General features: G+C 49.6%; 1 protein-coding gene across 1 annotated transcript in view; it reads left to right on the top strand.

The window, feature by feature from the left end:
• The window catches only part of ZNF423 (zinc finger protein 423), a 251,209-nt gene that overhangs the window by 48,324 nt on the left and 175,826 nt on the right, over positions 1-27,059 (top strand). Inside the window, exon 2 of the mRNA XM_060083156.1 lies at positions 3,235-3,435. Coding sequence (XP_059939139.1) covers positions 3,339-3,435 — 97 coding nt within the window. The 5' untranslated portion in view covers positions 3,235-3,338. The remainder of the gene's footprint in view (positions 1-3,234; positions 3,436-27,059) is intronic.

Raw genomic sequence — 27,059 nt, 5'->3', positions numbered from 1 at the left:
CCTCTGCTTGCTCAGCAAGGACCCTTGAGGGACCCGGGGGCTGGTTGAGGGCAGGATGTAGGCCAGCAGGGGCACCCCCGATGAGCCAGAGCCGGGTCAAGGTGCTCTCATTAGGGCCCCGGGGGCTCACTGAGCAGCTGCTCAGGGTGGGCCTGGGAAAGAGGAGATCCAGAGGGTGCTCCAGGGGGGACTGGCGCCCTCAGCTCTGTCCTCAGGGCTCCCACCTCCCGGCCTTGGGAGTCTGGGGCTCCGACAGGCCCCGGCCTGGAGAAGGGCAAGCAGCTCCACATCAGAACTTGTAGGTTCAATCCCTTGTGTGGCTTTGGGTGGCCTCTCAGAGCCACAGTTTTCTCATCTGTAAATGGAGAAATAACACCATGTACTCTTTTTTCCGACTGTAAGGATCAGAGACTGGGGGGCATGAGAGTGCCTTACAGAGTAGAGCCTTGAGCTGATGGAGCGCTTCCTGCTCTAGCGGTCCTGATTCTGATGACGCAGCAGAGGGGCCCCCGGGGACTGGAGCTTCAGGGACGTCCTGCTCCCTAAGACTCCTTCAGCCCACGTGACCCCTGGGACCTCGGGCGATGAGGTCCCCACGTCGCCCGCCCCTCCCCCCTCCCCCCTTTTCTGTGCAGCCACCTTGCCTTCCCATTAGGAGACAGCGGCAGGGGAGGTGACAGTTTCTTAAAACAGATTTATCCTCTTGGATGACTTTATGGGTTTTTGCCTTATAAAAACCCAAGAGTTGACATTCTGATTTATCTACTCCTGAGTCAACAGGATGTACCAGATTTAAAGAGATCAAATGCATTGTACTGTTTGTGGTTCCAGTTGTGGATTAGATGAGCTATTATGGAAAATGCTGCCAAGTAAATATGGCAAAAAAAACAACAACAAGGGGATAATTTAAATATGTCTATTAAACTATGTGTTAAGTAAAGTAGCACAGGCGTGGTGCTGAGCGTAACTTATTATCTGGAGAGTTGGTATAGTAGATAAAGTGGGAATTATGGTTCTTTTTCCCCTCTTCAGAACATTTTTTTTTTTTTTTTAATTAAGGGAAGAGACTGTAAACTAGGAATTTCAGAGACGGGCGCTCGCCTGTGTAACCATGGTTGTATGATGACTTATAATATTGAAGGCTCCAAATGATATTTCTCATTTCTTTGCTTTCTATTTCTTGCCGTCACCACAGCAGCAGATCAGATTTCCTGAGATAAATATGCTGCCTGACTTTTAATGGGATTTCTGTATTGCCGGGAGTTGGCATGTTCTGATGATAAAAGAACCTAAAAATTGTACATCCCTTAATTGGTAAGAAGAGAGATGTTTTGATGGGCCACAGATGGAAACATTGATTTTTACTGCCTCTGTGCAGTTCCAAGCGGCGTGTCATGCCACATTCGCCGCCACAGAAGGCGGCAGCTGGCTCTCCAATGAGCTGATTTGTGTTTGTAGGTTGTTGCTGTCGGGTGCTTGGAGGTGCATGTTCTGTGCAGACGGGAGAAACAGAGCCCTTATAACATTATCTATTTCTGAATAGAAATATTTATCGGACTGTGGCTTCGACCTCAAATGAAATGCATTCTTTGCTTCATTTCTCTTTCTTGCTTTGGCGACCAGTCCTTGGGGGTTTAAAGGTTGTGTGCTGAAGCCTTTTCCTGTAACTGTGATGTTATGGGCGACACACACACACGTGCATACACACACCTTTGCATATGCGTATATGTTTGCATCAATATCTTTACACATAATACAGATTTCTCTCTTTAGTTTAAATAAGTGCGAGTTTGTGCACAGATAGATCTGTTTTCCAGGACAGACTGTGGGAAGAGACAACAGGCACTTTGATTTTCCAGTCTGAGTCTCTGTATTTTAATGGGCAAGTTTAATCCACTGACATTTATCGGGATTACTGATATATTCTGTATGTAATATTTACCATGCATTTTTTGCACTTTGGTTTACAAGTTTTTGTTGGGTCCTATTAATCGCTCAGATTGAGGTTGTTCTCCACTTCCCCCAGCTGTGCACTAGGCAGGAGTCAGGATGTCAAGGTGAACATCTGTAGGGTGCTGGGGATGTTGCATCCTTCTGTCTGGAGGCCAGGTGCCTTACCTATGAAAGGGGAAAAACAAAGCTGTCCCTCTTTGCGGGCAGGGGGCGGAACCGTAAGATAGCTTGAGCCCCCGTTTAGCTCTAGGATGTGTGAGACTGTGAAATGGGGCTACGTGTGTGTATTTGTGCTTTGAAAACGCACAGAACACTATGCAAATGCAAAGCATCGTTATCATGATCATTAACTCACTTTTCTGTAAAGTTCAACCACTGGTCTGCACAGTGCTAAGCACAGAATTGGTATTTTATTTTAAAGAAATTGGTCAAATGATTCCAAGCCTGGTTCTCACTGTCTAGGCTGATACCGGGGCACAAGTGAGCACTCAGGGGCATTTTAAGCAGCAATTTTTTTTTTTTTTTTTTTTTTTTTGTGGTATGAGGGCCTCTCACCGTTGTGGCCTCTCCCGTTTTGGAGCACAGGCTCCGGACGCTCAGGCTCAGTGGCCATGGCTCACGGGCCCAGCCGCTCCGCAGCATGTGGGATCTTCCCGGACCGGGGCACGAACCCGTGTCCCCTGCATCGGCAGGCGGACTCTCAACCACTGCGCCACCAGGGAAGCCCCTAAGCAGCAATTTGACTATCCGTGGTCCTGCAAATACATGTGCTTCCTTGATTCCAGAGTCAGGACATCTTTGCAAAGAACTGAGCCAACATCTCCACATTGGGAGGCATGTTATGTGGAAGGTGAGCCTGGCTAAGAGATCTCCCGGCTCTAAACTTCAAGGCTTTGGGGGAAACTAAAAGTTCAGGTGCATTAGGAACAACTGATGGAAACTCTAGAGAAATGTGTGAGAGAACTGGGTTTTTTAGGAGACAAAATGCTAAGGTATTTTCACCTCCCTGATGGGTCATGACCCCCAGCATCCATGCACAGAGGGAAGATGACAGGACATCCCTCTAGAAGATTTGCACCAAGAATTAAATAATCTAGCTGAGAATTATGGCACCACATGCTACAAAAACCCCCATATTTTAATATACTGAGAGGTGTCAAGAAGAATGGACCCTGGGAGGTAGAGTAATTAAATGTATCTTCATAAATGCAGGGTGATTCTTTTAAAATCCTTTCCCAAGACCCCGTCAGCTGACATGGACTGTATTCTTCCTGTTGGCAGGAGGCCTAGAAGGAGAGCCAGAGTGTGATCGAAAAACCAGCCGTGTGCTGGAAGACAGGAACAGCGTGACAAGTCAAGAGGAGAGAAATGAGGACGATGAAGACATGGAGGATGAGTCAATTTACACCTGCGATCACTGTCAGCAGGACTTCGAGTCTCTGGCAGACCTGACGGACCACCGGGCCCACCACTGTCCTGGAGGTAATGCTAAATAGCACCGGGATTCTGACAGGTGGTTATACGGATAATTGGACATAGCAACAGCTTGAAGCCTCAAGTGAGATTAAAGAATTAATAATGTAATTTTACAGTTAATGTCATTTTATTGTGGTGTCTTGGGTACCCTTTTAAATAAAATTAAAAATGAAAGCAACAGCTTTCCAGCAGGCAGGAGTTAGGCAGATGTGCCCTGTCCTTGCTCCCCCAAACTGCATTCCATAGTATGTGGGCCATAAATGGGTGGGTCTGCACCCTGGATTTCTGGAAGGCCTTTTGGAAACCCAGCAATTAAGAGGTTATTAGTGCAAAGTTAAGCAGCTTAAGTGTGGAAAGCTGCATGAAGGAGTGAGCTCTGAAGAAGGGCTTGTGATGGGATGGGGAGACTTTCAAAGGCCAAGAAGTACCCCTATGGAAAGGGACTCAGTTCCACCTCCGCACTTGGCCTTCTGCTTCTCTGGGTAGGAGAAGGGTGGCTGGGAGCAGTTTCTGACTATAGCAGTTTGACTATAGCCCTGTGTTCTATTTACCAGCTGCCTCAGAGAAGGTGGGCAAGGCCACAGTATATAGGAGCGATTTAAGACTTGACGAGTTGAGTGTGTCTGTGTGTCTGGGATACATGCGGTGTGTGGGGTAGGAGAATGGGGGCATGCATATTCCCGCGAGTATGGCAGCCATGCAATAGGGATAGGGGTTGACATGTTTCCAGGCTCTGAGCAGGGAGTCCAGACCATGTGTGTGCCTTAAACAGCTATCCTGAGACATCTCCTTCTATTGTGATTGTTGATGAAACCCTTTGGATGCCGGTTTGTGGGAAGAGGACCTAAAATCTCAGACCAGTATTCCAAGGAGGACCTGACACCTGTTTTGTGGGGGGAATTTGCTGGTAAGAGATAGGTTGGGACTCAAAGTCTTGCTTCCCCTGCCTTTCATGCCATCTTGGAAGATTGAAAGCCAAGTGTTTGTGGAACTTTGCTATGACTTTTCCTCTAGTGACATCTGTACCCGCACAGCCCTGGGTAGACCAAGTTTTCATTCTCGCCCTCTAGAGGGAATAGATATCAAAAACAATAGACCCGGAAGACTCCAAGTTTTGAACTTTTTGGGGCTCAGCAAACCAAACCACAGTCATTTGGAATTTGTGAAATTTCAATCATTGGCAGAGGCAACGGCCAACTTACAAGCTTAGAATCAGAATTAGAAGGGACTTATAGGGTTGGCTTTTCCAGTCCTCTTATTTGCTGGGGGGAAATACTGAGGCTTTGAGAGAGAAAGGTTACTGCTTAACCAAGGTCACATAGCAATTTGGTGACGGAGCCAGGACCTCCTCAGGACCCTGGGCTATGGACTCTCATTCTTGGACCCGAGAAAACAATAGATGCTAGTGTAGCTCTTGATTTAGCCAAGAACTGAGGTGAAATCTTAAGTATAAAAGAGTGAAATATTGTCACTTACTTTAAAAACAATCAGTTAATTGATCTTCTAATTAAAAGCTATTCTCTTCATATTCTATGTGAAAGAACACACTATTCTCATCTAGTTGTTAAAGCAGGGCCCCTCAGGACCACTGCTAAGTGATGCTTTGTAGAGTCTCTGCAGCTCTTGGAGTGAGGTCCTACCCCTGGCACTACTTAGGCTGTTCCTTCCTCCAGTTTTTCAGAATCAAGGAGATTCCCACGTCTCTTACCACACTTTTGAGAATGGTGGTATTTCTAGGTGGAGAAGGGAAAATGTGAGACTTTAGGGCTGTAAATGGGGGTCTGTATTGGAAATTATAAATGGTAGCTAATTGTTCTTTGGTCCTGGGCAGGACTCTCTTCCCAGTGGTGGTCTCTTCACTCCACAGCCTCAGACTTTGGCTGAAATCATGGCAGCCCCATTTGCAGGGTCTCAAGCCATCTTTATTGATGCTGCTGGTATCCACCGATTCCCCTGCCTGCTTCCTGACAGGACCCCACTAACAACCTCCACTGGTACATGGGAACCAGAAATATCTCCAAGCCCTGGAGCATTGGATGGGAGTCAGAGATTCCTTGAAAGAGTACAGGAAATGACCTCGTCTAATAGCATCCCCAAGAAATTCATTACCACCCAGTAAAGGAGTGACCCAGCGCGGGTGAGTCTCCCTAACGTGGAAGAGATATGTGAGGAGCTATTTTCCCCCAGTTCTTAGGATTACCCAGGGACAGGATACACCTTGGGGAATTGTGTGCATATTTTCAAAACCGGTCCCTATCTAGGACACTTCCGCCTCCTTGGATTGTGCAGTGGTTTTCAGACTGTGTTTCCAGAGGTGTCTCTGAGGCTCTCGGGGTCGGTATTGGGGCCTGTCTGATCGAGGGGCCCTGACACCCACTTCAGTCAGGGCTGTCACCTTAAAAAGTCTGCTTTATGCATTAGGCTATAGTGTAAGCTCTTTAAACATCGGCTTCTACTTTAAAAGTTTGGAACTGGTACAGAAATGCAACAGCAGGCCCTCCCAGGCCAGCCTCGTGGGTCTGCTGGACGCTCAGCATTGATCACCCAGTCACAGTGCTAGGGATGATGCAGGTGGGCATTGCTGCCCCATGGAGCGTCACTCTGGAGGGAAAGGTGGCCACTCGGCAGCCCAACAAAGACCATTTCAGACAAGGATTTCAGAGAGGGCCCTGCTCCGCTGAGGCCGGGAGGGCTCTGGGTGCTTGGAAGATGTTTCTGAGGGAACAAATGAGTCTTGTTTCAAGGGAAGGTGGGACGTCCCTGCCGTTGAGGATGTGGGCACTGAGGGCAGTGCCACCTGTCCATCGGAATCTGGCTTTGGGTGTGAACGACACTCATGCCCCGCAGAGGGCTGCCTTCCCGGAATGTGAAGGCGGCACACCCCTCCCCAAGCAGGGTGCCCGGGAAGCCCAGCCCTTCCAGATGGTCAGCATGTTGGGAAGAGGCTGTGTGGAGGGGGTGGGTGTGTTTGCGGGGGCCATCTCAACTGTGGCCCTTTTATTATTATTGTTTTATTGAAGTATAGTTGATTTACAATGTTGGGTTAAATACTGCTGTACAGCAAAGTGACTCAGTTATACATATACATTCTTCTTCATATTCTTTTCCATTATGGTTTATTACAGGATATTGAGTATAGTTCCCTGTGCTATACGGTAGGACCTTGTTGTTTATCCCGTCTATATACACCAGTTTGCATCTGCTAATCCCACGCTCCCAGTCCATCCCTCACCCATCCTCCTCCCTCTTGGCAACCGCCAGTCTATTCTCTATGTCGGTGATTCTGTTTCTGTTTCATAGATAGGTTCATTTGTGTCATATTTTAGATTCCTCGAATGTGGTCCTTCTTTGAACTGCTCTAGCGGAGTGAGCTCTGGGCTCTTGCTGTGGCAGCTGGGGTGTGGGTGAGGACACTGCCTCGTTCCATCGGAATCTGGGAGAGTGGTGTGAGGTCTGAAGAGTTTCTGGGGTGGGGATGTGGGGATGCTCTTCATGGACGGGGTGGCTCCTGCTGGAATGACAGTTGATGGTAGTCATCAGGAAGCCCCCAGGTCCCCCAGCCTGGAGCTGGGACTGTCTGCACTGAAGAACCCTCATTTCCAGAGGTTTCGTTGTCCCTCAGCAATAGTTGGCAGTGCTGGGTCCAGGAGGAGTTGTTGAAGTGTGGACTTCAAGAACTCAAGACAACTCCATGGAGACCTGTTCATATTTCTCTCTCTCTCCCTCTGTCTCTGTCTCTGTCTCTCTCTCCTTTGTGTCTGCGAGAAACCGACCTGAAATCCACAAGGTATCAGACATTGCATCTTTATGACACACAAAATGAAACAAGCAAGAACCAGTTCTCTCTGCCGATGCTCCCACCCCCAACAGCTGTCTGATTTCTCTTTGTTCCCCTCCAGCCCCTGCCCACAGGATAACAAATGTTTACATGCTTGGAGTCGTGGGCACTTACCATCTTCTATTTGGCATGTGTTACTGAACATTTTCTGAGTGGATTCCCACGTTGCCACGTGGTCTTCTCCATTTGGGGAGCTCTCCTGTGCAGCTTGGGTTGCTGGTACTCGGTCCATATACTATAAAAATATTAAATGTAGACTAATATGCCAGTAGATCAAGACTTTTGCAGTGGAATAGATAAAGTCTGACTCGATGTGTGATGGGCTTGTCTGTTCTTGATGGAGGATCATTTGTGAATGCTCAACCAAGTGGGGAAATGTTGGGTGGCCGTCTGAACTGATGATAGAAAGTCTCATTAATTTTGGTTCTATCAACTCGAATAACATCAGGAACAGGGAGTGAGCTGAAGTTTACGTTGACACAATTTGTGCAGTGTTGGTCGAGCACCTTTGGGCCCTATAAACGGCTGCAGGGGAGGTTTTCCATCATTTTCTAGGAGCCAGGAGGATGTCAAGTGCCTTAGAAAGTATCTCTGGGAACTTGCTGGGGCACCGTGGAAGCAGACATGAGAGGTTTGATTTACCCAGGGGCTGATTCCAATTTTTCATGTGCTCATTGAAGCAGGTCACCCGTGGACCTTCAGTCTGGATTCAGGTGGAATGTTTCCCTGTGTCCTGGTATAAAAACTACCTTTTAAGGATACTCTGTGATCCATACTGACAGCACATCGGCCCAAATTAATGAGGCCGACTGCCTGAGGACATTTGGGTGCTGCATCTATGCTGCTATCATGCTTTAGACCCACCTTTCCTAACTGTGTCAGGAGCAGTTGTCAGCAGGGCTGTGCCTTGTGTTGGTCTCGAAACAGCCTGGGTCCCCAGGGCTGGAGCACCGGTGGCTTTTGCAGGTCCCTGGCCTCTTCGCCAAAGGCACTGCTGGCATGATTTGGGGTTTCATTATAGGTGGGGAGAGGCAGATGGAGTCTCTTTAGAAACAGGCTTCTCACTCTGGGCTCCAGGCACTTGATCCACAGAATACGAATTGCCATCAGCACCAGGTAGGAGCCTTGAAGTATGCGGGGTTCCTGCTGCCCTTGGGGACTTGCAGGGGGCTGCGGTCCTGACACTCTTCATATATTGAGCACCTGTCACGTTACAGGCCCTATGGAACTCGCCCTGGAATGTGCCCCCTGCAGCCCCCCCATTGCACTCTCTGCAGCCCCTGCCCCACTCAGTCCCCAGTGCTCACCAGATTCTGTAATTATTCCGTGATCATTTTCGATGTGTTTATCACCCATCTCCCCTGCTACTATCAGGCTTCATGAAGACAAGAGTCATGTCTGTTTTGCTCCCTATTGTGTCTTAGGCCAGTGCCTGGCACACAGTGGTGCTTAATAGATGCTTGCTGAATGATCTCACCTTGTCTTTACAACATCCCAGCAGGGAGGTCCTATTTTTCTTTTCTTTCTTTCCTTTTTTTTTTTTTTTTTTTTAGAACTATGGGACTTCTCTAGAAAGAGGTGACAAGCTGTTTATTTTTATTATTAAAAGAAATTTTTTTGGCCATGTCACGGCATGTGGCATCTTAGTTCCCCTACTAGGGATCGAACCCGTGCTCTCTGCAGTGGAAGTGTGGAGTCCCAACCACTTGACCACCAGGGACGTCCTGAGGTCCTATTTTTTTTTTTTTTTTTTTTGTGGGACGCAGGCCTCTCACTGTTGTGGCTTCTCCCGTTGCAGAGCACAGGCTCCGGACGCACAGGCTCAGTGGCCATGGCTCACGGGCCCAGCCGCTCTGTGGCATGCGGGATCTTCCCGGTCCGGGGCACGAACCCATGTCCCCTGCATCGGCAAGCGGACTCTCAACCACTGCGCCACCAGGGAAGCCCCTGAGGTCCTATTTTTCATCATTCCTCCCCATTTTACACATTGGGCAACTGAAGCTCGGAGTTAGGGGATCTTGCTCAAGGTTACAGAGCTGAGCTAAAATTCGAGGTCTCAACAGCTTGTGCTGAGAACACGGATTGGGGACGGTGAGCAGTTTCTAACTAAACTCCAGACAACACAGCTTTTTTGAATGCTCAACTTTAGAAAAAATAAGAGGGGGGAATTTGTTCAAATAGCAACAGCAAAAAATGTGCTCCTTGTGGGTTAATTTCACGGCTCCCCAGCACCCTCCCCCAGCTGCCCCCCTTTCCTGAGGATTGGGACCAAGGAGTGTTTCCCCAGCCCTTTCGGAAAGGCAGACCCTCCTTTTCTGGCAAAGGTGAGATGCTGCTGTGTAAAAAGCCGGGTGGAAAGTTAATTACACCCTGGTTTGTTCAGCTGTGGCCAGAGTGACCTGTGGGCCCTAATTACAGGGCTGGGGCTACATGGAGGCTGGCACCTTTGCCAGCCTCGCTCCTGTCCACCGGCTGGCCAGAGCTTGCCTTTGTGTGCCGGCTCAGGCCCTTTCTTACTCCAACAGTGTGGGTGGGGCCCCTCCCTGCCTTATTGCTTGGGGCGCCCCTCGTACTGGTTCCATTTGGGCGAAACAGAGTGGGCGCAGGCCAGCTGCTGGGCGATCACTGCCAAGTACACAGGTGCAGGGCACGCGTTTCGTCTGCCCGTGGGGAGCGTGCACAGAGCCTTGGTGTCAGCCGGCGTGTCACAGGGCAAAAGGCCAGGGGGCTCGAGCACAACTAATACCCCCACATCAAGAGCTTCCTTCTTGCCAGCAGCATCTGGTCAGAAGGCATGGAGCAAGAAAGAGTCCTACTTACGTTAGCCACAGAATGTGTAGGACCAGAAGCAAACCCACGGAGCATCGTTCAGATGTTCAGAGCGGACAAAGAAACAGAATCAACTACTGGGGGACCCAAAAGAGGCTTAAATAAATGACAAGGTGGACCTTGTTCTTGAATGGAAAGATTCAATATCATAAATACATCAATTTCTGCTAAATTAAGCTGTAACTTAATGTTAGCCAATGAAAGTGACCATAGGAGTTATTTAGAAATAACTGATTCTAAAGTTCATGAGGAAAAATAGGCATGCAAGGATAGGAAGAATAGGAAGGGAAATTACGACAAAGAGGAATGACAGGAAGGCTGGCAACTAGATCATATTTTATTTTATGTATTTATTTATTTATTTTAAATGTATTTATTTTATTTATTTATTTTTGGCTGCATTGGGTCCTCGTGGCTGCGTGGGCTTTCTCTAGTTGCAGCAGGCAGGGGCTACTCTTCGTTACGGTGCGTGGGCTTCTCATCGCGGTGGCTTCTCGTTGTGGAGCATGTGCTCTAGGTGCGCGGGCTTCAGTAGTTGCAGCATGTGGGCTCAGTAGTTGTGGCCCGCGGGCTCTAGAGTGCATGCTCTGTAGTTGTGGCGCACAGGCTTAGTTGCTCTGCGGCATGTGGGATCTTCCTGGACCAGGGCTCAAACCCATGTCCCCTGCTTTGGCAGGCGGATTCTTAACCACTGCGCGACGAGGGAAGCCCTAGATCATATTTTAAAACCTGTTCTGAAACTGTAGGATTCTAAGTGGTGGGGGACAGATTGGGGGAATGGAAAAGAGACCAGGAATGGATCCGAATGGAAATGAGGTGTGTGAGAAAGGTGTTATTGCAGATCAGTGGAGGACAGATGGATCACCCAGTAACTAGGCTTGGGATGGCATGGTGGCCATCCTGAAAAAGGAAATTGGATCCCTCCTGCATCCTAACGCCAAAACAAATCCCAAATGGATAAGAAATCTAAACATAAAAAGAAAACTTAAAAATACTGAAAGAAAACATGAGTTTTTTAAAAAAACAACAATATTATCAGAGTGGGGAAGCCTTTTCTAAATATAACCCTAAACCCAAAGTCATAAAACAAAAGACAGAAATATTCAGCTACATTAAAATAAAACATTTATGCATTGCCAAAACTGCAGTAAATCAAACCAAAGACGCATATCACAGGCAAAAGATATCTCCCTTAATGTGTGAGGAGCTCCTACCAACACTAAGAAAATATCCAATATATCAACAGAAAAGTGGAACAAAGGCCAGTCTACCCAAGGCCAGCGCCCACTCAGATTGGTTGAAGCCCACACTGGTCCTTAGATATTTTGAATATCTCCCATGTGCACAGGACAGCAATGGAACCAGAGAAAGAAATTTGAGAGGGATTGTAAACAGGAAGATTCAGAGCCCCCTTTATAATAAGAGAACTGTGAATTTAAACCACAGGAAAACACCACTCTTATCCCATCCGATTGGCAAAGACCAAAATGTTTGCCAGCCCATTGTGCTGGTGTATCCTTGAGGCCAAGGCTTGGGTCCTGTTCTCTGTATCCCCAGGGGTGCCTTGGCCTGTGGTTAGAACACAGAGTAGGTGCTCAATAAATGTTTGTTGAGTTTGTCCCCAAGGAGGCTACAGCCCCCTTGAGGGAAGAGATGACCTCAGTAAGGTAGATGGTGCAAATGTCATGGATGAAGGACTCTGAAGTATGAGATAGCAAAAATAAAGGTTCCAGGAAGTGTGCTGGGACATAGTAGGTCTTCAGTTAATGTGGAATCAGAAGGGGAGTTAGGGAAGAAAGAGATGGTTTATTCATTCCACAAATATTTATTGAGCATATGCTATAGGTAGGGACCCTTCTGGGTGCTGTGGATGTGGGAACTACTTATTTGAATAGAAGTTAACTCATTGGAGAAGGCGCTCACTTCACAAAAGCATTCTTTGACTTGTAAGATGAAGCACAATAGGTGCCCTTGAAATAGCTAGCTGCCTTCCCCAGTGCCTTCAGGAGGTGTTTCCACGTATAGGGATGTCATTCCCACAACTCTCTGTGAAGGTACTCTGTGTGTCCGCCTGCTGGCACACTGCTATTTGGGAGGGTGGGTGACTGGCCAGCCTGGGTCTTCCTGGCTGTTGGCAAGGGTGGAACCTTCCCTAAATTGCCTGCTCCCTGCCCTCTGAGTTCTCCGTTAGAAGGTGCCTGGGAAGGCAGCAGGCTGCGCGGGACTGTGGCTCTGTCTGGGCAGCTGTCCCTGGCTCCTCACGGTGACACGGAGAGGAACTGTTTTTCGGAGACGGGTGTTATCATTCCCCTCCCATGAAGCCTGCAGGTCTACACACTGTGTCCCCCTTGCTTCGACTATGCAGAGCAAGAGCTGCTATCGCATGGTTGGGCCTGTAGGTCTCTCCAAAACTAGACACCAAATCCAACAATATAGAAGGCAGGGGTCAAAGTGGGAAGAATCCACATTTCTTTTGGTTTCCATTGGAAAATAAGTGTCTCTGGGTATGCCCTGAGGTTTCGGAGGGCTTTGCAAGGGGGAGGGAATCTCTTCCTTTTTTCCCACGTAGCCAGCTTGATCACTGTGATGACTTTCTGGATCATTGTGCCCAAGGGTGGGCCAGAGTGGAATCCAGGTGTGGTGGCTGACACTGGACATGTTTCTGCTGCAGACATCCCTGGGCTGAGCCTCAGTGAGTAGACCCTGGAGCTGCTCTGGGGGAGTGGGGAGGACTGGGCTGTTCCTCCCAGGCTGGACTCTGGTTTCTGCACCTTTCCTGGCAGCTGTCAAAGTTTCCTGTTGTTGGGCCCAGAATGTACACCCAGCAGGACCTCAAGGTCCTGGGAGGAAAAGAAAACCCCACACTGGCCCTCAGGCTGGTTGCACATGTATTCCTGGTGTAGTCTGGGTCTGGTCTGCTGTCATCCATTGCAGCTTAGAAGATTCCAGGGGGTACATGTCACGTCAACAAGTAGTGATGCCATACCTACTGTATTGCCAGGGCTGCGTGTGTGAGTGTGTGTATGTGTGTGTGTGTGTGAGAGAGAGAGTGACAGAGAGAAAGAGATCGTGAGCGAGTGTTCCCATCAACAAGGAATGTATAATCTAGCTGGAAGATGAAGTCACCATCGTCCTTTTGGTTGCCTGGCACATAGTAGGTCCTCAGTTAACATGCTATCTGCATAACAACTCAATTCAAACTGACAAGTAGAGAAAAGCAGATTCACTGGCTCAAGGAGCTGAGAAGTAAGGCTGGCTTCAAGCATGCTCCTCCTCCAAGACATGCCCCATGCCCCAGGGTTGTCTGCAGAAACCCCATCACCACGTGTGCAGCGGAAGAGGTGTCTCAGCGCCTCTGGGCTTCCACCCTCCTGACTCAGCCTCACCAGGAGAAGGAACAGCCTCTTTTGAATTATCAGGACACAAGTCCTAAGGTTGAGTTCTAGTGGAGCAGCCATGACCAAGGCTCACCCCGAAGGCGCCACTGTGGCCCGGGGGAGACAGATGTGCCTATTAGGCAGGCCCCTGGTTGGGGGGTCGGGGGCAGCTCCATACAGAGCCCTGGGACTGAGCATTGGAGTTGGGTTCCCCAGGATGGTGACCAGGAAACATGGACATCTTCTTCAGCAGGAGGGAATTATATGCAGGTACATATGAGGGAGTGAAATAGTTTAATCAAATGCCAGATTGACAGCTACCAATGATCAAATCCATTCATTCTGCTTTTGATAGCTTCTAGTCATCTCATCCCAGAATTTTAGGGAGGCAGATTCCTCAAATATCATGTAGCTCAGAGGTTTCCAACCTTATTCTCAAGCCCTTATACTCAGACACAACCAGTGTATAAAGCAGATGGATGCAGAGTGCTCTGCTGAAGAGTTTGGGGGATTCTGAGCTCTGCCTACTGGCCTACCATCCCCCCTGTCCTGTCCCCTTCAACCTCCTAGAAGTCCCAGGGCAGCTCTTCACAAGCCCCAGGCGGTCTGAAAGCACTGCTTGGGCCAAGCTCTTTAATGAGAGGGGACTTCTCCAGGGTCACACGAGGAGGTGGTGGCAGAGCCAGTGGCCCCAGGGGGTTTGTGATAGTTCCTAGAAGGCAGTACAGCCCCTAGGTGCTGGCTGCTGGTCACACACATGTTCTCTGACGGGTGGCCCTTTATGCAGTTCCTGCCTGGGTCACTGGCTGTCTGTGAGGCCATCCCATACTAAGCTGAGGTCTCCAGACTCACAAACCTTACTCCACTTGGACTGGATATTTTCTTTGCTTCGTGCGGAGTGACTTTGGCCCTTGAACTGTTACAGACTTTGTGGAAGTTGTGCCCCCTCTTTGGGGGTCCCACAGAAGCCTGCCCACCCTCCCTCCCGCAGACCTCTGCCTCTTGGTCCTGTGGCAGCGGAGCTCTGGGAGAGAGGTGTGTCACGCCCTCGTGGCATCCACTGGCTGCTGGGCCTCCCGGGACATCGTGCGCAGGCCTTGGGCCAGGCTGGAGCGGCCAGGCGGCCGTCGGGTTAGTTAGACAGTGTGGAGAGGCGGCCGTGAAATCAGTCTGCTGTGCTACATACCCCTACAGCTTCATTCTGGGACACCCAGTGTTACCAAAAGTCGCACCTTTCACCAGCGTTGGGGGAAGGAGGGTGCAGCCAAAGTATTCCAGAGTCACAGTAACAAGATTTTGTCTATATTCTTTAGGTATTTAATAATAAGTTTTTTTCCCCAATGTGTACATGTACGGTTCCAAAATCTCAGTGTTACTGAGCAAACTCAGGGCCAGTTATGTGGAGCTTTTGTCAAGAGTCACAGTTTTCCTTTCGCATCCAGAGCTACAATTTCATCAGCCCAGCACTCCTTGCTCCGTATCACTTTTATCCCCGATGGTCAGGATACACAAAGACCAAAGCCCCTGGGAGAGGCCCTGGTGCTTTTCTCCTGGAAGTGCTGGTGCTAATTCCAGATCCTGCTGGGCATAAAGATCTGAAAATTGTGTTCCCCGAATCATCAACTCGGTTTCCTCCAATTTGAGGTTTGAAAAGCTTTGCGAAGTGCCTGTAGGTGAAGATGGGAATAGCCTCCAGCTGAATCCTGACCTGGTTTTGGGGTAAAAGAGACAACTAGAGGGGAATTGTTCTACAATAGTCCTTTATTGTAGCTGAAAACTGTTGATGACCTAGTCCCACGTCCCTTAGTCTACGACCCCAGGCACCCAAAGGAACAAAGCAAACTACTGGTCAGAGGAAAAATATGTTCCTTAGAACTTTAGCAGCCCTGGTATGTATTCATTCATTCATAGAGTAATTTTTTTTTAAGCACCTACTATGAGCCAGGAACTTGTCTAGACGCGGGGCATAGTGAGTGAAACAGACAACCGTTCCTGCTCATCTGGAGCTTACATTTTATAACACCTAGCTCTCACTGACTTTGGCCAGGAGATTTTTAAACTGACCTGTTTGTAGTTACTTTGTTCTACAGAATCGGTTGGTGTCCTCTGTGGTGTCACTATGGTGTGAGCAGTGTGAGAGGGGAGGACAAGTAGCTGGTTCACTGACAAACAGTTAGTGTGCTCATAGGCTGTGTCAGCAAAGCAGGATGAGGAGGCGATTGCTCTGTCCCATGTGTTGCTGGAAAGACCACGATTGGAGAGGGTTTCGGGGGGAGAGGAAGAAGAGGAAGCCTCAAAGTCATGCTTCCAAGTTGGGAAGTTAGGGTTCTTGGTGGCCAGTGTCAGAAAACCAAACCCTAATTTGCTTAAACCAACTAGGGGGATTTATTGGCTCTTATAAATAGACATTCCAGATGTAGGACTAGCTTCAGGTACGGCTGAATCCAGGAACTCTGGCGAAAGCCTTAGGACCTAGTCTTCTTGCATCTTCTGGCTCTGATGAGTGCTGGGTTGGCTTTTGGCTCAGGCCAAGTGAAGTGCTCTGAATGGCAGACCCAGAGGTGTTCTCCAGAGGAAATCAGGGTGTTGCCAGCAGAAGACGGCGGACGGGATGCTGTCAGGCAGAAACAGCCCAAAGAGAAAAGGAGCTTGAGCCATTTAATCCCAGACAGCAAAGATCCCAGAGTAGGTGACCTGACCTCAGGGATGGGGAAGAGCTTGGCCAGTCCCACCAGTTCAGCTGGTGTCTGTTCCTGTGATGGTGACCAGTGGTTATTTTTACTGTCACCTCTGGATAAGATGTATTAATGGAGAGGGCTGCCCAGTGGAAGCTCTGGTCAAAGCTGTGCGCTATAGCAGTGGGGGATGAGACACCCCAGTCCCTCTCTCCGTCAGTCTTGGTACTCCAAGGGACAGAGCGAGGACCAATGCTAGAAGCCACTGGGACACCCATTCTGGCCATATATAACGAGCAACTTCCTGGTGGCAAGAGCCTTTAAAAGCCTGGAGATGAACACCTCAGATGACGGCCGGCGAGTGGGATTGGTGGGGGGGCGGGGTCAAGGGGCTGGCACTCGTCCGTTTTTCAGGTTCCTCCAAACCCCAAGATCCTACGATTGGCATCCCTAAAGCGACACCCTAATACAGAAAAATAAAGAACATTCCCAAACAAGATGACAAACCAACCAAATTTATCTGCTGCTGGCTTGGGTGTGTGGTTCAAGGAGTGCAACCAGCAGGGGACCAGCCTTTGTCTCCTCAGGCTCGTATCCCAACCCTGGCCTCGCCTGGCCATGTAGCTGGCGTGGCAGGGACTGGGAGAAACCGCTTTGGTGCTGTGGCAAAGGCTTGGGGGATGTAGGGACTTTGGAACAGGAAAAGAGCAAGGAAATGTGAAGTTTAACTCTGGCACTGGTCTAGAATAAAGCCAAACTATTGGTTGAGCGTTTTGGCAGTGTTTTTGAGCACTGTGTGTGCCAGCTCAGGGAAAAACTGCACAGGGGATTATAAAATGCTTCATTTTGTGTTAAACAGTTTTATTTTGGAGTTGACTGGTTAGAGTTTGGCTGCCTTTGGAAATGACATCGTTGCCCTGGGGGGGCATCTGGGAAGACTGAGGCTGTGAGGCAGCTGTGCAGGTGGGGGAGGGCGGCTGGCTGTGGGGAGCACGTGCTCCCTGGCCACCACCCCCTCCCCCCACCCTTGGGTGCTGGACGTCTTGGCCTCGCCAAGTGGTTGTCTGTGTGTGTCAGCATTGCTGGGTGCCAGGGGGTGATGAGGTCAGGTCTGCTGGGGCCAGTCCGACCCCTTTGAGAGCAGGTAGGGCCGAGTGGTGAGGAGGTGGCAGGATGGAGGCTGAGGGGCAGGCCGTGGGGGGCCTGGGGAGGAGAGGTGGTTGGCCTGTGCCTGTGGCCTCCCAGCCTCTTCCTGGCCTCTGTCCCTGGGGCAGCTGTAACGTGTGCTCCTCTCCTGCTACACGTGGAATGAATCCATCCCACTGACCTGGTCCTGCCTCTCCCAGCCATCCTCCTCCCACTCGATCCCCCCCACCCACCGCCCCATCTTGAGCCTTGAACAGGCCATGCCTTTTCCCACCACAGGGCCTTTGCACCACTCTCCCTTCTACCTGGAAGTTCTTTACCTTCCTTTTGGGTCTCAGCTCCAACGTGCTCCAACGTCACCTACCCAGAGTGACCCTCTTTGACACCCGCCCCCAGCTAAAGTTGCTCTCCTTCACTCTCTATTAATCACCCCATTTGATTTCCTTCAAGGCAGTTCTTGTTATTTCGGATTTTCTTCTTCTTCTTTTTTTTTTTTTTTGTGGTACGCAGGCCTCTCACTGTTGTGGCCTCTCCCATTGCAGAGCACAGGCTCCGGACGCGCAGGCTCAGCGGTCATGGCTCACGGGCCTAGCTGCTCCGTGGCATGTGGGATCTTCCCGGACCGGGGCACGAACCTGTGTCCCCTGCACCGGCAGGCAGACTCTCAACCACTGCGCCACCAGGGAAGCCCGGATTTTCTTCTTGATTTGCTTTGGGATTAGTGTCTTTGCTGCTAGAAGGTGGCCCCCTTGAGAGCAGCGACCTGCTCTACCGTTTTCATGCCTGTATCTGTCTCTGGCCTGGCACAGGGCCTGGCACATAGTAGGTGCTCAGGAAATATTTATTGAATTTGATTTGCTGGAATTGGCCCTGATGGTGCCAGGTTGTTCCATTTGTCACTCTCTTGGGTGGCCGAGGACCAGGAAGTCTTGAGGGCAGTCTCCTCTGGTCTGGAGAGAAGCTTCCTCCCTTTCAAATACTTCCAAGTCGCACTTCCCTTCCCCCTCCCTTCCTGCCCCAGAAACTGTTCTTCCCACCTGCTTCCTGGGACCCTAGAAGAAGCCAGAGGGTGCCTTCTGCTCTTCCAGAGGAAAGGGACATTTTGTATTTTGGACCTTCAGTTTGTTGTTAAGTCCCTAGTACGTGCCAGGCCCTGGCTAGGTGTCAGGGATATAGCAGATTCCCGCCCTCAGGAAGCTTGTGTTCTGCAGGAGAGACAGCTAATGACGAGGTAAGTAGATAAATGCATAATGACAGCCTGGGATGCACACGGGAGTGGATAAGTACAGTTGGGTTCCTGCCGTGGGAGCCCACTGTCTCCGAGGGGAAAGAGCAGGTGTGCAGAGCAGGGGCAAGTCCTAAGGCTCCTGGGGTGGGATTTGAGGAACCCTAATGGAGTGGCAAATAGGAGGCCTGAAGGGGGGTTTTAGAAGGGTTCGTGTCTCGTGGGGTCGTGCCCCCGTGGAAGGAGTGACAGAGTTGCAGGGAGAAGGGCAGTGGCCACTGACACTGGTGCAGCCAGGTCGCAGCGGGTAGGGGCTGGAGTGGGGAATGAAAAAGGCTCTGCCCTCTGACTGCCTTCACCGTGGGCTGCTGGTCTCACCCCTGATTTTTTTTTTTTTTTTTTTTTTTTGCGGTACGCGGGCCTCTCACTGTTGTGACCTCTCCTGTTGTGGAGCACAGGCTCCGGACGCGCAGGCCCAGCGTCCCAGCTGCTCCGGGGCATGTGGGATCTTCCCGGACCGGGGCACGAACCCGTGTCCCCTGCATCGGCAGGCGGACTCTCAACCACTGCGCCACCAGGGAGGCCCTCATCCCTGATTTTTAAAATCTCTCATTACTGTCACCGATGGCATATTTTACACTGCTCCCTCTGACGTCTTTTTATCACTGTCTTTACAAACACCTTGTCAACATATTTACTTAAAAATTGTTTAAAGTATACCCTCTTAGTCAGGGTCCCCACAGAAAACAGATGGCACGCTCAAACAGGGTGACTGAAAGGGCTGTTATGGAGCTGAGCGGGGCCAAGGGAAGCCAGCTGGGATCGGGAACACTGGGGACATCCCAGGGACCTCAGAGGACCTAAGGGGGAGAGCGGGGGGAGCGTTTGCCGGGACCTGGAGAGAGCAGCTGGCGGACAGGGCTGCCCTGCAGGAGAGTGCCCATGACCTGTGAACTCACCAGGGGAATTAGTGCCCCAACTCTGCCCCTCCCAGCCTCCAGCCATCAGCTGAACCCAGCAGGAGGCTGAGGAGGCTGTTGGGCATCCTCCCTGGGCGCAGAGCGGGCGGAGGAGGTGGAGGGTGGGTCTGGAGGGGCCAAAGACCAGCACCCTCTGCATCACCCCTGCTCCAGGGGCTGGCTTACATGCTGCTGAGCAGCCATGTTTTGGAGATTACCCCCAGTTTGTAAAAGGGGAAGTTTCCTGTGTGGATTTGTTTTGGGGATTTCAAGCCACACGTTGGTCTTGGAGCCTGGGGCCTTGGCTGTGGGGTTCGGCTTTTGGTTTTCCCTTTTTGCAGGATGTGGTGCCTAGTCAGTGATGTGGTCTTGCCCTGCAATGCTACAGATTGTGGGAACAGAGGAGGAAATTTGTCAGACACAAGGCTGGGCTCTTGGCGGGTGTAGCTGTTCCAGTCACGTCCTGAGCTGCCCAAACTTTGTTATTTGCATAGATGGAGAATTGAATAGGTTATCATTCCGATTGACGCCATTTACTGCTTGAGTATTGGAGAAATTGACAAGGAGGGCGCTCTGTGGCCGTCACCACCCTCGACAGTGTCATTCCATTTACGGCTTCACTGGGGACAATGGCAGGGGAGAAGTCAAGGAAAGCAGGAAGGTCAAGGATGCTTCTGAGGAGCCTCTTTGTTCATTATGTATTTATATCGCACGTGGTTTCCATCCGCCGGCTGCTCCGCTTCCGGGACCCCAGAGGATAAGGCGAGGAAACCTAGGCTCTGAGCACCAAAGCTATTTTTATTTGTGCGCAGGGCAAGGTGATGCGGCTGCTGCAGGCCGAGGTTCAGTTCTCCCTGACACACAGAATTGGATATTAAGGCGGAATTAGAAGCTTGAGTCCGAGGCCATCCCTTGTGAGTGATGCATTCAGGATGGCGTTATGACTTTCCAAACTGCTTTTGCAGAGGGCAACCAGGGTAGATGAAGGAGCCATTCCGGGGGACAGCCCCAGACCCCCAAGTAGCCCCGATGTTAGTCTGTGAGTAGATGGTGAATTGTTCGTTTCCCCGAATCCAGTCCTCTTCCTGTTGTTTCTCTTTTCCATGACACTTTCCCCACTGGACATTCAAAAGCACTTCCTTCTCTCCACAAAGCTTTGCAGCATCCCCCTGGCTCGTCCACCCGAGCCCCACCCTGACTTATCACTGTGGAAAGTCCCTGTTTCTCCGATGACTCACGCACTGGTCCAGTACTGTTAGCATTGCTTCACCTTTAAGTGACGGGGGGATGAGGCTTTCTGTCACTCTCTATTTAGGAAAAAATTTAGGCATTATTAAATATCACTAACACGTAAGTGTATTCTATCTGTAAAAATTTCAAAGATACAGATAAGGCTAAATCTTCTTTCTGCTCCCCGCCCCACCCCAAGGTTAATCGCGGTCACCGTTCTGGCTTGCGTGCTTCCAGACCTTCTACTACAGATTTACATAATACCATGTTTCGGGGATTCTGAGACACACTTGAACATCTCTGAAATTGAGATGAATGTTACAATTAATGGCTTGTCACGGTTTAATTGACAGTGTTTTTTGTTTCGCTTTTTTAGTAGTACATAAAATAGTGGTGCATTTTACAATCTATGTATGGTTCCTTGGATTCGATGAAATATGGTCTATGTGTATCCATAGAAACAATGTTGTATTGATTTTTGATTAAAAAAATAAATACCGTATTGGATCTATCATCCTGCAACTTGCTTTTTTTTTTTTTTTTTCACGTAGTACTGTGCCTTGGAGGGTTTTCCATGCTGGTATATAGATCTCCTTTATTCTTTTTTTTTTTAAATAAATTTATTTATTTTTATTTATTTATTTTTGGTTGTGTTGGGTCTTCGTTTCTGTGCGAGGACTTTCTCTAGTTGCGGCGAGCGGGGGCCACTCTTCATCGCGGTGTGCGGGCCTCTCACTGTCGCGGCCTCTCTTGTCGTGGAGCACAGGCTCCAGATGCGCAGGCTCAGTAGTTGTGGCTCACGGGCCCAGTTGCCCCGTGGCATGTGGGATCTTCCCAGACCAGGGCTCGAACCCGTGGCCCCTTCATTGGCAGGCAGATTCTCAACTACTGCGCCACCAGGGAAGCCCCGTCCTTTATTCTTTAATTGATTCTGTGTGGCATTGCATAGCATGGATATACCATGGTTGTTTCCAATTTAGGATGGGCATTTAGGTTGTTGCCAATTGTTTGCTGTACTAAACATTCTTATATGCGTCTCCCTATAGGAGCACTTTTTCCATTGTTGGTAGAGAGAAGAGGGGGGCATTGTTGGGCCCAAACTTTATTCCATTCCATTCCATGCCATTCCCTTCCGTCCCATTCTGTCCCATCCCATCCCATCCCATTTCATCCCATTCCTATGCGCTCCCATCCCCTCTCATCCCATTCACAACAATTACCCCAGTACTTACTTGGTATCAAGTAATGTGCCCGATCAGTTTTGGGGCTTGAGGTGTCTACAAAAGGGAGTCTGATTCCTGCCTCCCCAGAAGCTTAGAGTCCAGCTGGGAGAGTAGGCATGAAATTAGACTTGGATCAAAACTCCAAAGCACCCCAGTTACCTCTAGGGGTAGGGGCACAGGTGTTGGTGTGGTTCCAAGGAAGACATTTCAGCTTTCATTTTATACTCATTCTGGGGTCCTCTAAAGCTGGCAAGCCCCTCAGGAATAACAAAAAGAATGCCTTTGTGCTGACATGTGTCACCCCTTGTCCTACCTGGGGCATATATGGGAATCTTCCCTAAGTGGGTTTCTTAAGGCTGACATGTGTTTGAAGTGTCACGGGGGTTTCCTCTCTTGTTTTCCCACCTTTCAGCTGAATAGGGAGAAAAGAGCCCCCACCTGTCCTTTGGCACCTGGTCTGCTCTCCATGAAGATGCTATGTCTTCTCTCACCAAGGATGCAAGAAACATGGGTCAGGGGATTGGAGGTGTTAGAGGTAGATAGAGTCTCTCTGCCAACTGCCGCCTGGGGATTTTTAAACAGAAAGTGCTCGAAGGTTGTCCTGGAATGGCCTCAGGCGTGCTTTTCAAACTTAAGTGCATATAGATCACTTGGGATCTTGTGAAAATGTAGGTTATAATTTAGCAGGTCTGGGAGGGGCCAAGATTCTGTGTTTGTTACAAGCTCCCAGGGGATGGAAATGCTGCGGTCTGGGGACCATACTTGAGTGGCAAGGACTTTAGGACTGCTAAGCAAACTCTGGAGTCAAGGAGGACGTGGGGCGTGGGGCAGGAGGGTGTTCATGGGAGCTGGGGCCAAAGCTGGGCACATCTGGCAGATCTTACTTCTTGGGGCCATAGGTTATCTTAGTTTGCACTTTTGGCACCCTGCTCTCCAGGAATTGTATGCAAGTCAAGGCAGGGTTTGTTGGTCTGTTTACAGCTGGTAGATTTGCACTAGAATTTCCAACGTCAGGGAGGCATTTAGAATAGGGTAATTCTTCATTCTGGGGGACTGTCCCTTGCTTTGCAGGACATTCAGCTCCCCTGGCCTTGCCCACTAGATGCCAGTAGAAACCTCCTTGATTCTTGTAGCATTTGAAGGCCAGGCGGTGCTGCACCTAGTTGAGCCACTGAGCTGGACTCGGCTCTTGTTGTGGGCAGGGACCATGGCCTGGTCTCCATGTCCCCAGTGGCTGGCACTGTGCCTGGCCAGTGTGCCTAATCAGTGTGTGTTGTATGAAGGAGGGAGGCTCCTGGACACAAGTTCTAATCGTCCCTCCCTGCTTCAGGGAGAGAAAGCCCAGTGATGTGCTTCTGCTGCGTCGGACAGGGGGCACCTGCTGAGGACAGCACCGTCCTGACCTCGCGGGAGAGCGTGGGGAGACGGGAGCCAGAAGTGACGCAGCATTCTGGGGTTCATGTCTGTTTCCTCAGCTTTCTCCCAACACTCTGAGGCTCCGCTGGATGGAGTGGATGGAACAGCAACTGAGCATTAAAAAAACATCTTTTTTATTGAAGTATAGTTGATTTACAATGTTGTGTTAGTTTCAGGTGTATAGCAGAGTGATTCAGTAATATATATATATATTTATCTATTCTTTTTCAGATTCTTTGCCATTGTAAGTTATTACAAGGTATTGAATATAGTTCCCTGTGCTATACAGCAGGTCCTTGTTAGTTATCTGTTTTGTGTATAGTAGTGTGTATATGTCAATCCCAAACTCCTAATTTATCCCTCTCCCCCTTTCCCCTTTGGTAACCATAAATTTGTTTTCTATGTCTGCGAGTCTGTGTCTGTTTTGTAAATAAGTTCATTTGTATCATATAAGTGATATCACTTATATAGTGGTAAGTGATATCACATGATATTTGTCTTTCTCTGTTTGACTTACTTCACTTAGTATGATATGTTGCTGCAAATAGCGAGCATTTGGGTTTTTGATGTGTCTTTTTTCTGGGCTGAGTTGCTGGAAGATAAGTCCTGTCTTGTTTATCTTTATGTCCTCAGGGCCTGGCACATAGTAGGCATGTTGTAAATGTTTGCTGGAAGAACTATATGAATTCATGAAGGGAATCGGCTCATCCCAGGGGCTCATTGATGGCTCCTTTTGGTTTTGACAATTGGGTTCATAAGGTGAACCGTCATCCCTGATTCATTCATGCAGTTATTAGTCTATTTATTCCTTCAACAGCTGTTTCTTGAGCACCTGCTATGTTCTGGGCACTGTGCTAAGGCAGGGGCACACTGCTGAGCAGGGTGGGCGTTTTTCCCTTGATGGAGCTGATGGTGTGCTAAGGAGCAGCGTTGTGAGAATCATATAGCCAATGGGAAAATCACAGCTGGGGCAAGTGCTTCTAGGGTGGTGCTGTGAAACAGCTGAGAGGGGCCTCTGCATCTTGTCTTCGTGGTGGTGCTGTCAGCAGTGGGATGTCAGGGAGGGCTTCCGGGAGGCAGTGACATTGTGGCTGAGATCTGAACTGTATTTCTTCCAAGTTAAGTCCTTAAGGTATCAGTAGGGCAGGGCCACTCCCACATGAGAAAAATGTTTTTCTGCAAGAATTTGATTTGGGATATTTTTTAAAAAGCATTAGAAGATGCACAAATAAATGAATCGCTAAAAAAATTTTTTTAAGCTTTCTTTACACTTTATAGTTTAGTGTTTTTTTTTTTCCCTTTTGAATTTGAATTATGTGAATGTGGAGCCTACACTTTTCTATATGTAGAGCCTCTAAAAGTCTTGGCCCTGGATCTGGGATGAGTAAGCGATAAGTGGGTGAAGGCTTACAGAGAAGAGTGCTACAAGCAGAGAGAAAAGCATATGCAAAGGCCCTGGGGAAGCAGAGGTGATACAGCACGTTGGAAGACTAGCAAGGAGGCCAGGGTGGTAGGTGCCCGGTGAATGGTGAGGTGAGGACGTGGGATCAGGCTGAGAGGTCTTTTGAGGCCAGATCGCACAGGGCCTTGGATGGCATGGGAAGGAGTGGGGATTTTATCCTAAGACTTGTGAGAAGCCATTTGAAGGGATGAGCCAAGGGATGGCATGATCAGATATTTGTTTATAATAGATCACTGAGGCTGCTGTGTGGAAAACAGACTCATCTGTGGGTCAGTCTGGGTTTTAATGATGAGTTTTCCTTTTGGGGCTGGCAGTCATGTGGCCTGGGCCACCTGGGCTGTGAGGCTGAAGGTACCATTGTCTCGTTGGTGCCCAGGCCATAACCCCACTCTCTCTGCATGTCGGGACTCCCTCTTCCCTTCTGGGTCAGGCAGACCTGGCCCTCAGAAGCCAGATGGAGTCCAAAGACCTTCGGGGGATGTTTAGATTTCTTTTTCTTTTTTTTTTTTTTTGCGGTATGTGGGCCTCTCACTGTTGTGGCCTCTCCCGTTGCGGAGCACAGGCTCCGGATGCACAGGCTCAGCAGCCATGGCTCACGGGCCCAGCCGCTCCGCGGCATGTGGGATCCTCCCGGATTGGGGCACGAACCCGTGTCCCCTGCATCGGCAGGCGGACTCTCAACCACTGCGCCACCAGGGAAGCCCGGATGTTTAGATTTCTAAGTCACTGTAAATCTCCCCGAACTGACCTGTTTTTCTTCCATCTTGCTCTGTATTTTTTATGAATGGATGATAACAAATGTGGCAGGGTGATTTGTTTTAATTTCCTTCTGATACCTGGACTCTGTGTTCAGTGGCAGCTGTCCCTCTGGCAGCTGGAAGCCCGTCTCCAGGAAGTGGGGCTCTGGGTCCCATCACACCTGCTCTGTCAGGAACATCGGGGCAGCTGAGACAAGGAGCCCCTTTAGAACGTGGGACGGGAGGCTCAGTGCCTGTTGGAAGGGACGAGACTGGTTCCAGTGTCTGCTTGGCCAGACATTGTGGCAGTGACCGGCTTGGAGGTGAGAACTTGAAGGCTCCGCCTCATTTGGGACTGCAGCCCTGCCCATCTTATTTGATGGAAACCAGTTCTTCAAAGGCAAACTGTAGCCTCTTGTATGGAGGGGCTTGGTGATGGGTCAGAGCTCTGAGAGACGCCAGCCTCCAACGCCCATGAAACTAAAATTCACCTCTTTACTTGAGTGGCCGTTTGTGGTCAGGGTCTGTCCCTATTTTCTAGCCTGTCTCCCTATGCGCCACCTTTCTGTTGTCCTTGAAGCCCGTTGTGTCCTCGCCCAGGCCATTCTCTGCCTGGAATGCCACCCCCTACTCTGCTTCCTTGGCAAAGCCAGACCCGTCCTTGCGGCCTCCCCGGAAGCCTTCCCTGACCTCTGAGCAGATGCTGTCTGGCTCCTCCTCTGGGGCTCCCAGGAGCACTTGGCCTACTCCCTTGTTTTCAAAGTACATTTTTCTTATTTCATGCTTGTTAGACAGATTTGTTGTAGAAGATCTATTAACTAAAGACAAGCCAAAAGAAGAAGATAAAATCCAGCCATAATCCAGAGATCCAGCGCAATCATTTTGGCATTCATCCTTCCCGATTCTTGTTCTGCAGTCTGCTTCCCACCCTCCGCCCCGCTCACTTACCTACAGATTGTAAACAGTTTATCATACTGCTAAATGTCATCCTAAAGCGTCCCTGAATTGGCTGGATAGTGTTCCACTGCATGGTTGTACCCAGGTGTGTGTTACAGTCCCCTGTAGCTAAGCTGGACACACCCATCCCGCACATCCGCCTTGGGAGGGCAGGGACCTACCTTGACTTTCCATCTTTGTTCTCCCAGGGCCTGACTTTGATTGGAGGGCTCATAGGAAGTGTTCCTTGAATGAATGTATCCTGCATTCTCATCTCTTTCCTGACATAACCAGAGCCTGTATTTGAGGCCATTTTCTTCTTCTGCTCCAAATACCCTCCCACCCTCTTCCAGAAAGGAGACTCCACAACCCAGTCAGCTATTGTCTGACCTTTAAAAGGCAAGTCTGAAGGCTCAGGCAGCAAAGAGGCTAGAGAGGTTGGGTGGGAGAGGCTGGATAGGAAGGCTACCTAGAGGTCAGTAGCGTCGGTGCCCACCCATAAGTGGCTTGCAGGCCAGGAAGGAGCTGGAAGGTTCTAGGTGGTCAAGGGACTGCTGCAGATGGTGAGCAAGAGGGA

The sequence above is a fragment of the Mesoplodon densirostris genome, chromosome 19, assembly GCF_025265405.1.
Source record: "Mesoplodon densirostris isolate mMesDen1 chromosome 19, mMesDen1 primary haplotype, whole genome shotgun sequence".
NCBI classification, from domain to species: Eukaryota; Metazoa; Chordata; class Mammalia; order Artiodactyla; family Ziphiidae; genus Mesoplodon; species Mesoplodon densirostris.
Note: the sequence above shows the minus strand (reverse complement) of the source record. Positions and strands in the feature narration are given on the sequence as shown.